The 17,274-nt window shown below is 32.9% G+C and overlaps 1 protein-coding gene across 7 annotated transcripts in view; it reads left to right on the top strand.

Moving 5' to 3' along the window:
* Positions 1-17,274, top strand: part of LOC106104261 (microtubule-associated protein Jupiter) — a 90,443-nt gene that overhangs the window by 37,940 nt on the left and 35,229 nt on the right. For 2 of the 7 annotated variants that reach the window (XM_013284262.1, XM_013284258.1), the window contains exon 1: positions 4,467-4,647. The exons of the other annotated variants lie outside the window; for them this stretch is intronic. In XM_013284262.1, the coding sequence (XP_013139716.1) occupies positions 4,586-4,647 (62 nt within the window). In that variant the 5' untranslated portion in view covers positions 4,467-4,585. Of the gene's footprint in view, positions 1-4,466; positions 4,648-17,274 lie in introns of those variants that run through there. 7 annotated transcript variants of the gene reach the window in all.

Raw genomic sequence — 17,274 nt, 5'->3', positions numbered from 1 at the left:
TAAATGTAATAGAGTGTAAATTGTATTACGAAATATTCATATGAGAAAAACATTAATAATCCACACGTCTTAAAGATATAATCCTATAATTCTTTTAGATAGTGCTTTAGATTTTTTAATAAAAAAATAAAAACGTTATTAATTGGCCAAAAAAGTAAAAAAAAAACAAAACACATAAATACAAAATTTGTGATATCAATAATGAATATTATAGGAAGAGAAAAAATGTTTTTGGCTGTATTGAAATAACTAAAAACTATTGAGCCGATTTTAAAATTCTATCACCATTAGAAAGCTACTGAGTAACATAGGATGTATTTTTTACTATTCTTTAATACCACGTAGAAGAAGTCGCGAGGAACACCTATTATTTCGTAAAGAATAAACACGGATATTACTCGTAAAACCTATAAATGTTACTATTAAGTATATCATTTTTAAGTTTTAATTACGCTTCTCGTGATACTTGTATCTGTTAAAGTAACTGTGAAGATATTAAATCTCATGCAAATTACGTGAAATCATATTGATCCGCTTGGTTGCGTTCACAAAAACCACTGATAATGTTATATGCATGGAATTCGTTGCTTATTCTAATATTGCACGTATTCATCGTAATGGTAAACGAGAAAGTGACAATGAAATATTATATACAATTGTGATTTTAAATATTAAGGTCGAGAGTCCATATTCTAAAGTAAATATACTGTTTGGAACTATATCTCTTAATGATGTTTGGAAAAACTAGTCAGTATAAAAAACTCGATACAATACGTGTGTAAAACGTAAATTTGACCGCTTAGCACGGATATTTTCGAGAACATATTCGCAGTCCTCAGTAGATTTTGTATTGATTTGTTTTTCATATCTGGCGTAAAGTACGCTACCAATTCTTATACAAATAACATTACGAGCACTTTCTAGTAAATTTGTGTGCCATACCCTGTACTCATACTCGTATAGTCGAAAAGTAAGAATTTTAACAGTTTCAACATTTGTTTATTAGTTGGTATGTTCGTGGAAGTGGTGAAAAATAGAACGTGCGTGATGGATCTTAAGTTTTATAATCTAGCATTACATTGCGCGCTTGTTCTGTAAGTTTTGTAACGTTGACATGGAAATAACGAAATGATTGTTGCTCAATTCCATTACACCACTGAGGGAAACTCGGTGCTTTGTCATTTCGATTCGTCTCATTTGTCCCTTATTGGTTTACCGCACCAATAATGCAATAGTCGGTGCAGACTAGAGTTTTCCCATAATTGTTTCGTATATATTTTATTATTTTACTTTTGTCTCAAAAAAGTACATATTAGAATTGCTGAGATAAATACTAAAGGATGAATTCTTGAGGCCTCAAAGATAAAAAGAAAATACAAGAAAGACGACATAAACAGACTTTTTATTGGATGTCATTTCGATAATCGTTTTATTAATATTATTAATCCCGTGGTATCATAATAATTTACTTTCGAAAATGTCACTTTACAATCAGTCGTCGATATTTTTCTATGGGAAAAATTATATTAAAATCTATAGCTATAAATTGACATTTCCCTTCTTTAAGAATTCATTCTGATTTTCTCTGACTTGTGTACGAAGAATGACTTATGATGCTGTTAGTATCGACTTTATAATGAAGTTTCAATTTCCTACCTGTTTTGATTTGTAGCTGACGTTATTTATGTTTTGATTATACAATGACACTTCTGTCCCTTTGGTTAATGAACGTACAATTTTTAAATTTATTTACTGATCCGAAATGAACACTTAATTTGTCTGTGTAGTACACCGTCTTATTTAAAAGAGAAAATACTGCTAACACAACATTTTGGGACTGATTATGTTGACCATAAGGTTATTCTATACCTACTAATATTATAAAGAGGAAAGATTTGTAGTTTTGTACGTATTGAAATATTTTAAAACCTACCGGGCCTATTTCAAAAAATCTTACACCATTAAGAAACTACGTTTTCCGTAAACAGCATAGGCTATATTTTCAATTGTTTTCTTTTTTTTAATTCAAAGCGGGCGAAGTTGCACAACAGTTAATAAAAACAAATAAGATGAAAAGAAATGAATTTGTAAAAAGACATGAAATGAAAATAACAAATACCGACTGCACTGGTGTAAATAATGATTATGATAAAGAAGGCTTGTAATAGTAAATAGTAATAATAGCGTATAATGTCCTTCTTGATTGCGATTAGGAGGAAAGCTTGTAGGCATCAATCAACTTATATCAAACGAACCAATGAACAGTATCTCTGCTTACTATCGACGTCAGTTTACTGTACGAGCTCACAAAGGGATTTCAACGTCTGAAAACGTTTGCTGCTTTCACGGAACCCTTTGTTTATATCACATTTCCTGTTCCTGTGCACAGATAAACGCTTTCTAGATTAATGGGTAACATTATTTGTAAATATTTATTTGACTTTGATTTAGATAGGTGTGGCTGGACTAAATTTATTGTTATCTGTTTTTGATAAAAATTTCTGTCTGTAGTTTTAGGTTATATCTGTTACTAAGCTATATACCTACGTGTTATTTTGCTATAAATGTTTTAGATTTGACTCTTCGTAAGCTACCAATGGAAAATCAAAGCAAAAACTAATGCTTCCTAGACTTTTTTTGTTACAATTTTAAAAAGTAACCACTGCAGCTGTATCTTGCTTTTTCCTATAATTGAGATGGAAGAAGCAACTGCTGTAGAACAGTTTCATTATGCAACCTCTCCCAAGGTTAATGTGCATTTAGCCGAATCAGGTCGTTGATAGCTGGGTGCACTAATGGTTTGGTGTTGAAACGGACAAGCCCTCGCTTGTCAGACATGTGCCGTTTGCAAGATTGATGTTTACAGTGTTGCCAGTAACAATTTTTTTTTAGATAAAAGTAATACGAACGGAATGAGAATAAAATGATAATCGCATTGACGAGTTTGTTATATGGACGAACTGTATTTATTTTATTTTAATTCTAGCTTTCGCCCACGACTTCTTCCTCGTGGAATTAAAAAAAAAGTAAGTAGCCTATGCTTTCTTCCAGACTATCCTCTACAACTATGTCAAATTTCATCGAAATCCCTTCAGCAGTTTAGGCTACAAAGACTAATAAACATGCATCCATCTAAACTTTCGCATTTATAATATTAGTATGATTGTGATAAGGACTACCAAGGCTTTGCTGTAGTCACTTGTTTTTAAATGAAATGGGAATTATCCTTTATTTAAATATTCTCCTTTTCACAATAGTTTTGCTAATCAAATTAAAACTAATGTCTATCGTGGTATAAAATGTGCATTAATCAACTTCTATGGTTCAATATAAATCACATTTAGTCAATTCAAACGAGTAATAAAAATTATCTAAAAATAAGCAAAGCGATGACTCTGGCAACATTAAATGGTCGCTGGACAGCTTTAGTGGATGGTTTACGGTTCACTACTTAAGTGACGGACAGTGATTTAAGCGCAAATATACGTAGACCGTTCCCACAATGATGCTTACACTAAAGACTCTTCAATACTTTCACTACCTTTCAACATAATCTTGCTAAAGTATTTAAAAGTCTAAGCGCTGATGGCTTGGCAACGTACACCATACAACATAACGGGACTGTCTCAATCTAACTTTTTCCAATAGTACTAGTATATGAATTGTTTTGTTGCACTCGAGGAACTTTGTTGCTAATAATAAATGGTGTCAAAGTCCGGACTGAAACAGATTTTGCACATTTTAAATAGAGGATGTGGTGTCGGTGGCTTAACTATTAAAATGGCGATGAACTTCCTACATTTTACGATGTTTACAGAAGTAAGTTCAAATACCTTGCATAGTTTTAGATCACACTAAGAACAACTCTTTGAATGAATAATTGCTTTGAATGTAAGTTCTAAGAAAAATATTTAGTAAGAGCGGCAATTTTAATGATAGATGTTTGCCCTGTATTTCATAGTGCGCAATCAATCCCCTTTCGAATCAGTGGTATAAATAATTGGATATACAAGTGGTTCTCCTCGAGATCCATTATTAGCTAACAGGGTATGAGGAAATTTTAATGCTTTTGAAATGCATCGGATAAACATAAGAATTTATAGATAGGTAAAACATACAACTACGGTACCCCTGATCCCTGTAGATTATTGTATTTGACGGTGAAACCTGTAAAGGTACTCCTGTTGTACATGCGCCTGCACCCGTCATGTTTTTACGGAAGCGATCAGTTTAACGTCACTCATCGCTAACTTTTTTTATTAACAACCTGTTCCCATCCGTCGTCACAAGTCATCTGGCTCCACGAGCATATGTCGCATTCACGTAAAACACACTGCCTACCAGGTGTCTAAGAGGAAAAAAAGAAAAAATAGGCACGGGTGCGGAAGCGGCTGCGGGCATGCGCGGTTCACTTTTGACGCGCGGGCGGAGGGTGGCTGCATCGACTTAAGCAAGGGTACTGCCCGCGCGCGCTCAGTCAGCTGACGATCGTCGCGGTGTTTGTACGTCTAACGATCCCAACGTTTCGGGTTCGCGCAGTGTATCGCCTGTGTTAACGTCTCCCTGTTTAAAAAAATATATCACCATGGCCACTTACTCCCAATTCAAGCACGTCGAGCTCTATAAGATCGGTCACGGAAAGAACCGGTAAGATTTTTTAAATTTCTTAGGGATGTTTAAATTGATCTACCCTTCAGATATGAAACGGAGAGATCAAAAATCGGTTATTTTTTTTAAATCATTTAAATTTTTTATAAAAGGATTTTGTCATTCCGTAAGGCATTTTTTTCTTATAGAAGAGCAAACAAATTAAGATATGCGTGTTAAACAAAATATAATTGATGTTAGAATCTCTATAGTCTTGTAAACTTTTTATTTTCACAGTAGTTATCGTATATTTTCTCGTTACAATCGGAGCGTAATAAGTGTATTGAACTCTAGCGCGCTTTCGTTGCGGAGGTCAAGCAACACATTTGGCCTTATCAAGATTTCAGCAGTTTCAGTTGTTCGAGACCTTTCTTGTTCTTATATCGACATAGGAATTATGCACGTGTTCTGTATTACAAGTATTTATTACATGACAAAGTATTTTTTTTTATTTTAATGAGATAATATAATTTTATTAATACATGTAAAGGATTAACAGTTAATAATAACTATAAATGCTGTTAGATTTTTTTAGTTGAATAGAGAAAATTGTTTCTTTATCTTTCTACAGTGCTACGCCGTGTTCGTAGCACGCGGGTTAACAGAAATCAGATATATACACTTATACACAGCATTAAAAACACTAAAAACAGCTTATTGACTAAACACTAGGTACAAAGACTATTACAGAAGAACAGTTTGGAATTTCGGTAAAAATGAACAGCTTTATTGAAATTAGAAACAAAATCTTTTAAATCCAATAAATGTAAATTTAAAGGAAATTCCTGCATCAAATAGGATACACTCTGGTGTGGTGTGACGTTTTGTTATTTATCAGGTTACGGAAATGCGGGCTATGACCGTCTGCAAATATATTTAGCCGCAAAACGATAGTGGCTACGTACTGTTATCTATATTTAGCACATGTTGGGAATTTTGTAATTTTACTATACGTGGTATAACTTGTACGTAAATTAATTAAATTTTACATCTTTATAATATTGTATTGAATTTTTGATGTATGATAGTGTACTTGTTAAGTTAAAATCGACCCTAGTTAGGTCTTTCTAGGTTATTCTAGGTTCTTGACTCGGGCAATTTGTGTGTGACTCATCTACTATCGATTTTTTGTCTGTATGACCGTGTCATTCACACTGTCTTCCTATTTTACTCGTATTTCTTACCTCATGACATCAAACTGTAATTAAAGAAAACTTTTGAAAATTTGTTCTTTATTTCTATAATCTCAAATAAATAATTGTTTGAAAGGTTTTTAGATTCCACCGCAAATGACTTTACAGCATTACTATTAAGTTTTAAAGAAAATTAATTTTAATTTTAAGTGGAAGAGTATTTACAAGGGGTTTTTACTATATGTCTTTTCATTACTATTACAAATGTAATAAGGAAATAGTGTTAAAAACGTTACATTTTTCTGAAATCGTTACCTTACATGTAGAATTTGTCAAACATATAACACGCGACTGTGATCGTATTTTTAACGTATTACATAATTTCCACTGAATTCGTGGCACGCCTGAAAATGCCATATTTCGGCTGTAAGCAGACATGCCAATTGGTAGTTTCTTTTCTGAATAACACACGCGAGTTATGTACCTTTTTTTGGTACTTAAATGTTATGTTATTATAGTATTAATAAATCTGCTTTAGTCTGTCATACTCAGTGAAGTTTAATGGCTAATTAAACAATACATTACTGTGAATATACATGCTAAACCATCGCTAGTTCTACTAAATTTGATTTTTAAAAAAAAAGCAGAAATATGTATATTTCTTAATATAAAAAGCCAATTTAAATCGTAATTTATAGCAATTTTAATTATGCTACTTGAATCTGCCTTGTAAAATGCTAAATGTGGAAAAATACAAATTACAATGTAGATGTAGATTACTGTTATTGTTCTACAAAAATGATTTAATGCGCAGAAATTATTCCGCAGTAGTCTCAACTTATCTGGCACATCGTTGTTGTATTAAAATTTAATTATGTGCATAATTGTAATGAGCTAACGGTATAACTAATCAATATGAATGAGCAAAATAATTCTAGTTACTGTGCTTTGATATAAATCCTTTTTCGCTCGTATCCCTTTGAGTGTAAAGGTTTGGATCTTGCAATAGTAATAAAATTAAATTATTGCTTTGCCAGTGGTTTGCACACAAGGGGGATGGCGCGTAGGCGGGAAAATGGGATGTTTATTATGTAGAGGTATATAAAATCGTGAAGGGAATTTATTTATTCTTTACATATTATGTGAGTAATACACGACTGAGCTTGCAGTACAGAAATTGCCTAATTAAATGAGTTATAACAGTGTTTGGTGAATTGCCTCTGTGTTAACGACTGACAATTAGCCAAATTATAGCAACGAATGGTTCAAATTTTGTCTAAAAAACCCTAAGCCTAGAATAACAGAGCTCTAGAGCTAAGGGTAGAGGCGGATTGTTCCCCCATCGCGTGCCAAACACCCTCATTAGCATTGCCATAGGAAGTCTGCGATTACGTTCGGCGAGACAGACGCACATTGACGCATTAATACGCTTATAAAGTATGCGATATCACGCGTCCTTCGAATGACCCTCGGAATATATGGACCTCACCTTGCTCCACTTATTAAGGCTTTTTACGTCTAAATATTGTTAAAAGAGCAAATTGGGACGATGGAAAGATAACTCTTTGCTTACTTGCCTTTAACCTTCAAGGTAACAATATTTTACGACTATTTGGTGGTTGTACACCCTTATTACCTTAAATTTGAAATCTTTACACTTTGTACGTATTGTTTAGTACGTAATTAACATTTGTAACAATTAGTCTTCGCCTTTAAATATTAAAGGTTTTCGTCGATCATAGTCCTGAGAACTAATTGAAATCTCGAATTATTAATGTTTAAATTACATTAATTTATTATTGAGTGCTTCCAAGTTATTCTTCTCATTGTTATATACAAATAACATTTGAATATACAAAGACCTATTGTGTAATTTATCAGAGGTAAAAGTAATCGTTGCTTTTAATATGAATTTATTGTACACAATTTTATGTTAACATTTATAGGCAATGACCAACATTTTAATGATGTCCATCGTAGCAAGAACAAACATAAAAGCATGGGACAACAAAACTGAGACACGACTATAAATTAGAGGAGAGTTTATGTCCGACACAACAAAGTCGATCAATGTAATGGTCGTCAATAATGTTACGTTTACTGTAACTAAGCGCCGCCGCCGCTCAATTCTGTCGTTGATGTATGGCGATAGCTTAAGATCGTGCACACACCTGAAACAAAACAATCGCACAACTGTTTAGTCTCGCTTTGATTCCTATGCGCTTATATGGAGGTGCGTACACTACTTGGTTTTTATTTGTGCAACTAAACAGTTGAAATGGTTGCGAAACAATCGACAATTACATAACAGTTGTCAAATAGTTGCTAAGGGAAAACGCATTGTTTTTCTAGGGCACAATTGCTTATATTTCACCTTTTAATGAACGTAATAAATAACATTTAAATATATAGCCAGTAATATGCGGTACATAAGTACACTGCAAGACAGCACTTTTGTAAGTTTCATAAATTGTTTTAACTTTCTTGAAGAAAATTCATCATAGATTATTTTCTATTATTTCCAGAGATAACATGATCTGTATCTATTGTCTAAGTTTTAGTACCTTTTTAGCTTGTAAAAGTGATGCGACTTATTAAAAAATAAACACACATCGAAGTTGAGTTTCCATTTAGTCACTTAGAAATAATAGTTGATAAAACAAGTCGTGTTTTATTAATATTTATAATAAGTTATCGCTAAGTTATTGAAACTGGCGCGTCAAGGTCTCTCGCCACTAAAGTAAAAGCAAAACAAGCTTCTTCAGTCGTTCATGTGAAAAGAAAGTACGAGTTTATTTTATTTCTACATTATTAATATCGATTCTTATCGTTGTTTGTCGTGTTGACGTAATTAATTTAAAAAAGTAGTTAACTTTATGTGAAGTTTCTTGATTTAAAAGTCTCCACTGCTATATCTTGTACATAAACATATACGAGTAAGGGTAAACATACATACTTATTAACGTTATTTTTTCAAAAAGAATGGAGGTACGGTAATATGTTTTTGCACGAGCATTTGACAGAAGAGATCCACGTTCATATTAACTTGAAGCCCTTGTGTGGAGGCAAAATTTTAACTTTAAAGCACAGTTAAAATATTGCCTAAACAGTTTTAACTAAACAGTTCGACTATTCATTTAAAATAACTAATCTGGTAATCTATCATACTAAATAAGAAATTATTATATACTAGCTTTTGCCTGCGACTCCGCCCGCGTGGAATTAAAGAAAAACTAAGTAGCCTATGTGTTCTTCCAAACTATATCAAATACATACATACATCTATGCCAAATTTCATCGAGATTCGTTCAGCCGTTTCGGCTACAAACTCTAACAAACATACATCTAAACTATCTCATTTATATTATTAGTAAGATTTTCATTTTGTAAAGTTAGAAATATTTTTTTCTTCAATGTTAATTGAATTCATAATAATATTTTTAAAGTCAATTATAATAGAAATAGAATTTATGAAATGAATTTTAACGAGTACTATGTGGTAGGCTGCCGCGCCACGGAGGCAAGTCTTAATGGGCATACTTTGCGCCTCGCAACATACCTCTGTCTGTTCTTTGCAGAGAAACGACTTCTAACGCAGTTGTACGCATACTTAAAGGTGTGGATAGTTACTCCATTAACAAAACTATCTTATTAATGGTTGTAGTAGAATTTATAATGTCTGTTTTATGAATAACAATTGTATTAATAATAATAAAGCCATTTATTTCCTTAAAGATTTACATAAAGTATAAAAAAACAATGTACTTATACAATTGTGATCATAAGAAAAGTAAAATTACACACTTCTTCTAAAATTTTTTTTTCCGTTTTTCTTTTTAATTTTTTTGTTTTTGTTTTTTTATTCTTTTTATTACTTTTTGTTTTTTTTTTTTATTTCTTTATTCTGTGGGATCCCCTGTTTGGGTAAAGGCCTTTACCCAAACAATTGTATTATTGTGTTTTTATATTGAGGTAACTGCCATCTTAAAACTGTATATTTATGATATGCGCGCGTCATTTAATGAACATTTGTTTATGTTAAAGTAGTTTCAGTGAAATTAATTAAACCTAGAAAGTTTTAATTTAAGTTTTATTTCGATATTAAATAAAACTTCAATAAGAAAAGGAAAGCAAACAGCGTGACTCAACTCAATTACAATTTTCATTACCCGTTTTAAAATGATATTTGCTCAAACTTTCGTCTTTGCAATGTTTAATTGCTTCAGATAGGCAGATAATATTATAACTTTCACTTATCTGTAGTGTTAGTTTTAGTACTTGAAAGTGCCTCTTGGTTTAGTAAACACTACAACAAACTCACCGAAGTGTTTGGACAACGTTGGCACTTTATAAACATTGACAAAGAAAATAAAATAATGTATGCGAAATTTTTTTAGTAAGTCTTCTAGTATTTTAATTCATCTACTAAAATTATGTTTTATTTTATAGTAGTCGCTTGTTACCGTCATAGTGCCATATTTTACTAAATTCATTATGACTAAACTTAGTGATAGGTTTAAAACATTTTTAAATGTAAATTTTATTCTGTAAAAGTCGCACGTAACAGTTTTTTTAGTTAATAAAATACAACGCTTTGATATTAATTCATTTTTGCTTTTAATATAATAGGCATTTAATGTGGACTTTTACTTTCTTAGTGTCGGGCGGATGGATGGCACTTTCTGTTTTAATTTTAAATTACTAATTAACGCTGATGAAGTGTTTGTATTTATTCAAAACGTTGAGGAAAACGAAACAGCTTTGCTTTAATTTAAAAGTATTTTAAATGGTATCAAGTGTTTTTTTTTAATTACAATGAAACTATATAATTGACGTAGTACTTACTCAAACGTTTATGGCGCCATCTATTAGTCATGTTTTATAAAAAGTCTATTGAGATACATCCGCATTATTGTAGCTTCAGCAAAAAGTAGGGCTGATAGGAGATTGCCCCCTGGTTTCTTGTCGCCTGTTATTACGTAACAGTGACAGAATGTACCGCTGTAGTGTAACAAGTTAATTAACTTAAGTCTTTAACATTCGTACAAAAACATATTGATATTCCTGTAATTCTATCTGAAAGAACTGTGATGAACTACAGTGGAATCCAACGGTTAGATTGACAGCATAGACTTCGTGCAACTACAAGCTATGAATATTTTAACGTACTCGATCTGAACTTTGCAAGAAACGAGGTCGGTAATAGGCATCAATAAAATAGTTAAGGAATTACTCTCTGTCTCACAAATGTGTTATGCCAAGTCATACATATCAAAAAGATACTGAATTGTTTAAAAGACAAAAAACTTTTATTTGTCTGTTCATGTATCTCTAATTAATTATGTTTACTGCTTATTAATTGGAGATTGTAATTACCTTCGTATCATTTTTGTGGCATAATGTGATACTAAAAAAAAACAAAACAATTTCTTTAGCGTGCTCGAGTACATTTAACAACGCCATCTGTGATATCTGATGCGACAAATTGAGATTGATCGCTTCATTGTCCCTTCATTGCGGTAATTGAATAAATAGATCCCAATCAATCGATACTACAAGCGCATCGATTAAATTGTCTTAACTGATACGGCTTGTGTGTAATTAGGAGTACTATAATTCGATGCCTATAATCGATATAGAATATAGAATAAGAATCGATATTCATATTAAAAGTACGTCTTTACAATTAAAACGATTGTTGCTGTCAGATTAAGTGAATGTAAAGAAGTAAATCTTATTTCTTTTTGTACACGACAAATGGGTTTAAAATCAGTTCTTCGGTTTCTCTAGAAGGGTTAGCAATGAGCTTTGCGGGTGGGTAAAATAATTGTTAGAGCTGCGCGTGCGCACTGATTGATAAGCAGAGGAATAACAACTTGCAGTTTTACAAGTTGTATTTGTACAATTATAGCTGTAGGCCCTAAGGGCCTGTCCCACCAAATTGTAAATTGTCTGACAACAATCCACCGTGTAAAATATGTGATGGAAATATCAGATTTTGTTATCTATCTGAGAGTGACGTCATCTTTAAACTATCTGAGCCTATCAGCCAAATGTGGGACAGACCCTTACTCGTCTATTTTTTGTATGCTTTTAAATTGTCATAGATATGATCTACATTTTTTTAAATAATGTATTTATGGCGTCTAAAATTATCGACGATATAAATTTACAAAACCAAACTTGTATGAGATGCAACATAAAGTGGGAATAGTAAATAAAATAGTGCGAACCGATGCTTAAGGGCGGTAAAATCTGTGGTACATTCCTTGTGTTATGTTCTTTATCTATCTTGTATATCTACCGACTTCGACGGGACTATCGCTGGCGGGTAGCTGACATGGATAGGCATATTATAGGCTACTTTTTTTTAATTCCGTGCTGTTAGAATGGCGTAACGGGCGGTTCAAATTTTCGCTGAAATAGCGACAGCTCGTTATTTAACTAATTCGATACCAATATCAGTTAGTCATTACAATTCTGGTTCAAATAAATTCAACTATTACTAGTGTTCATGTCAAGGAGTTGTCATAAATTCGATTAGGGCCGTTTTCTACAACGTGGTTTATCATTGGGACGTTTCGGCAGCGCCACGCGATCCTATGCGAATTGCAAATTAACTTAGGTCCGCAGTGCTCGCCACGTCACGTCACTGCCGACCTTGTTTTGGTATAAAGATTTACGTGACTACAGTTTATGGTTCTGCCTTTTAGGAAATTTAATATTATAGGAAAGAAATAAAAGTTAAATCATATTTTTTAGTTTAAGAATGAATTTTACTGCACTTCTGTACAATTTGCTCATTAAATTGACTAGTTTAGCGAAATATGATACTGATACTTCGTACTCAATTCGGCCTAAATACATTTGCAATTTAGCGTAATATGAAACATATTGGTATAAATGTAATAATCCATCCGTACTAAATATTGTAATATGTGTTGGTGTTGTTATAGTTACTACTATATTTACTATACTAATGTCATAAAGCGGAAAGTTTTATTTTTTGGTTTGTATTGAAATAACTCAAACTACTAGGCCAATTTTAAAAGTTCTTTCACCATTATGAAGCTACGTTATCACTGAGTAACGTAACATAGGCTATATTTTTTAATTTGATGCGTGCAAAGTCGCAAGCAAAAGCTAGGTAATTATATAATTACACTTATATGGTAACCAGGAAAACCCATGTACCCTATAAGTGATTTATTTCGGTCAACGTAGAGTAGTGTTTTGCGTTTATCGACGTTGTTTAGTTACTCAGTATACCACAATTTTAAGGAAATTGTGTATTGTTTAACCAGAGTTCAAGTTCATTTTATAAGCTGGGAATAACACGTACAAGGATATATATGATTAATGTAATTAAATAATAAATTAATTAATTCCAATTGCGTCGCTTCTAGTCGTCAATTTTTATCTCGTTCGGGCGTAGAAGGATGTTATTTATCCTTGAATTTAAATATGGATTCGTTTTCATTGTCATCTAGTTAGATAGGTATACATATATTAAAATTGGAGAATCTGTTTTTAATATCAAAAGAAAAAAATCAGATTTCGGGAAGATTGTGTATTTGCATTGCTGATAACGAAAATCGCTTTAAATCACAAAAATTTGTCTGTATGTGTGTCTGCCCGCAAGCCGCGTTTGTTCCGAGCAATCTCCAAAACGGCTGGGCCGATTTCGACCGGGCGTTTACTGAAGGGTTGCTGACATAGACGGACATATATTATCTTAATATTGCGTGGACATAGTCGCGGACAACAGCTGGTTTAGAATAAAAGCAAGGCAGTGTTATTTTTCAAGAGTAAATTTGGTGACGAATATAAAACAAAAAATACACTGACCTATAACTATAGTAACGCTTCTTACGTTAACTTAAGAGAAGTATTGTTGAAAAGCCATTGGTATTGTGCACGTTCTTATGGGTAGTATTTTAAAGCGGGTATTAGAGCAGGCGTGATCGTGGAGCGCATCGGGCGTTCCGTTATGCGCTTGCGCAGCTTTTTTTTTGACGCCGAGTGATTATCACCGGCCCGTTATTGAGCACGCGCGCATGCACTGGCTGGCAACTACAGCCAGTTGTCTCGCGCCACAGCTCATCGTAATTATAGCAATCATTGACAGCTAGCGTTTGCCGGGATGTTTGAATTACTGGTTGTCATATCTGTATCTTGTATGTGCTATTTGTCTACAATGATAATTATGGTTACGTTTTTTTTGTTACAAGACTAGAAATGTTTTGGTTATATCATTAGATTGCCTGAAAGATGATTAGGTATCTAAGGGAGCTCTAAATGTTTGCATTCCACAGTGAAGCTCTTACAGTGCCCTAAATTTATAGTAAATTTATTGCAGTAAATATGAATATCATTACGCCTAACAACGGAATGGTTTCTAAAAAATGAAATTATACAAAAAACTAACCTTCAAAATATAATATAATAGCGCTCTTTTTATTGCTCATTGAAATGACAAAAGCAATTTCGCTTTCACAAACTTTTTAATTTTATAACGGTAGCTAAAGCTGTAGGAAGCGGGTCACTTGCGGCTACTAAATATTCGAGCACTTCCGGAGACCTTGGTTTGTTTAATGTTTATGAACAATGTGCATGTAATTTAGTTGTTTTATAGCAACGTTAAACCAAATCGGGATAGATTATTTATTTCAAGTAGTAGATGCTATATTAGTGTGGTTTGTCGCAATGTTTCTATTTTTGGATAAACGTCATCAGTAGCATCGGGTTTTAATACAGCTTTTAACATTCTTCGATTAAATGATATGCCTGTTGACAAATAATTCCGCTAAAAATCTAATATTGAATTTAAAAATTATGTACAAAGTTTCTTTGCTGAAGATAATTATTTAATATTGCTGTTGTTCGCGACTTATATTACTCATTGATAACGCAACTTTCTATTGGTGTAAGAATTTTTGAAATCGGCCCGGTAGTTTTTGAGTTATTACAATACATACAAAAATCCAAAAATACAAATCTTTCCTCTTTATAACACTAGTATAGACTAAGATAAGTGACACGATTCGAATCACAAGAGTAATCAAATACTACGTAACCCATTGGCGTTTCATGATTGCTGTAACAGTAACTTTGTAAGTACAATAGCGTTTGCTGCTTCGCCGATTGTTCTCTCGAATTAGGAAATCTGTTAAGGCTGTCGCCGCGTCAATGCGTTCCCACGTGCTAATGGCAAAAAGATGAGCACAGACCGGTTGTCCACTCTTCAGCAACGGTATTCTGTGACGTTACCTTGATTGTTTTAGACTTGAAGTTTCCTAGGTGAAATGATAGGGTTTTGCACTTTTTAAACTTGAAGTTTGTCTCGAGCGACGCAGCGCTATAGTATGAACAGATATTTATATGGTAATACATTTGTTATATTTAAACGTTTTTTTAGCGTTAAACAATTTAGAAGAGATCATTAATTGCTAGTAGCTCGCACTATCAATATTCATATTAATTTAAAATAATCATCGCTGCTCATCTTTTTGTGGCCTCCTTTTCTTTCAACTGTACTCAATACGATTCGATATTATTTTTGTATATTGTGAAGAATAATAATTAGGTTTCTTAAAATTTGTTACTTTGAGATTTATTTACCGTGTGAATATGACAGAAGCAAAACATGTTAATGGTAAAACTTTATTATTAAAACTCTTTATCGATTCCATCAGGCACGCAGCCACTTCATTACCAGACTTTCAAACCTTTATTAAGTCCTGAACTTTCTTTATACCTTTCTAAAGTCTGATAAATCGATAATAGTCCTTTTAAGGACGAAATTTATTAAGAAACATTTTTAAGCTGAAAAATTTTTCGTTATTATGACAGATTGTCAAAATTAAACCAATATTCAAGATTTCTCTTTAACTCTCTCTGAATTTTATACAGCTTTTTCTATAGCGCAAACCAACCTGGGTTTTATTTCATAAAAAGCTTGACCGGTCTATTAGAGCGCGCGAATATCTTTGACTAAACTATCTCAAAACTGTTTTGCGATTGTCGACTGTTTCGCAGCCAATTCAACTGTTTAGTTGCACAGCGAAAAATCTAGTAGTGTGCGAACCTACATATATGCTTATTGGAATCCATGCGCGACTAAACAGTTGTGCGATAGTTTAGTCAAAGGTGTCCGCGCTCTCTTAGACATCTTTGTCATGTCTATAATTGTTTATTGTCACACTCGAATGCAGTGATATATGTACCGACAGGTGTATGTTACACTTAAGACGCTGTCACAGATTTAATTGAGTGAAAAGAGCACTATTAACATTCTTGAATTCTATTAAGTAAAATTTTACCCGCTTTAGACTGATAGAACCTGTTTGTGTATCGAACGTCGCATTATTTCAAGTTTAATGAGGCATTGTGTACAGCTTGGCGCGAATAGGCATACAATATGCATAGTAAATGACCGTATAATTCGTTTGTACTTAGCATTTGATGGGTTAATTGTTTGATTATAAATTAATAAAACCATAAACACTCAACACTGGCCCAATCCGCTAAGGGAGTGCCATAGACAAGAAACAACTAAACTGAACTAAAGTGTTAGGTACTAAATTAAGAGTTAAGATTACTCAAAATAACTCAGGTGTAGTTTGATATAGTTTCGACTAGTTTTAGATCCTTCAGTGGTCCTTCTACAGGGTGAGTGTATTAACGGGTCGGGCTATATGCAAAGGTCGCGGAAACTAAATTTGAAATGTTTGTTAATTCATACTGTGTGGTTTTTTTAGCTGCCCTACCCATGTACCTTAAACAGTTAAAGACGGGGATCTTAATGCATGTTTGACATGAGACATCTACACTAAGCGACTGTTTAAGTAACAATTAAACAACTGAATAAAGTTGACCAAAATTTAGGACTTTTTTTTCCTAAGTCATACACTAAGTTTTAATTTTATACTTACAAGAATAGATGGAGATAAATAAACATGAATATTGCAAGCTAAAAAATTTAAATTATTATGCAGTTTTCGTGTTAATTTGATGCATGTTCGATATACGCATTCTGACAATAATGAATTCGCTGCAATTCTGTTTTCAATTTGACGCGTGCAATCAAGATGCATATCTGTGTATGGCGAATGTGCAAATTGTCTGTCACATATTGCTGAAGGGAAAATGTGAGTTTTTTCAATTTATGCATGTTTGAATAGCTGGTGTTTTTTGTTAGATATATGAATAAGCCAGTCCAGCTGTGGGCAAACAAAGGCTGATGTTTATATGAGTAGAAAATGGACTCATTTCGATTACGTTTCATAGTGAATATTAGCTTAAATTTTTTATTAGCGTTCTAAAATGTTTAATAGAAAGCAAAGTAGATTTTATGCCTTAGTTGTGATGTTTCGATTCAAGTAAAGATTCAGCACAAATATAAATCTTAGGGCCTGTCCCACCGGTGGTAGATAGAGGCCCTGATAGTGTAAATATGACGTCACGTCAGATAAAATACAAAATTTCTGTCCCA

This window comes from Papilio polytes, unplaced genomic scaffold (genome assembly GCF_000836215.1).
Source record: "Papilio polytes unplaced genomic scaffold, Ppol_1.0 DF823691.1, whole genome shotgun sequence".
NCBI lineage: Eukaryota > Metazoa > Arthropoda > Insecta > Lepidoptera > Papilionidae > Papilio > Papilio polytes.
The sequence above is the reverse complement of the archived record's forward strand: the minus strand, read 5'-3'. Positions and strand labels throughout refer to the sequence as shown.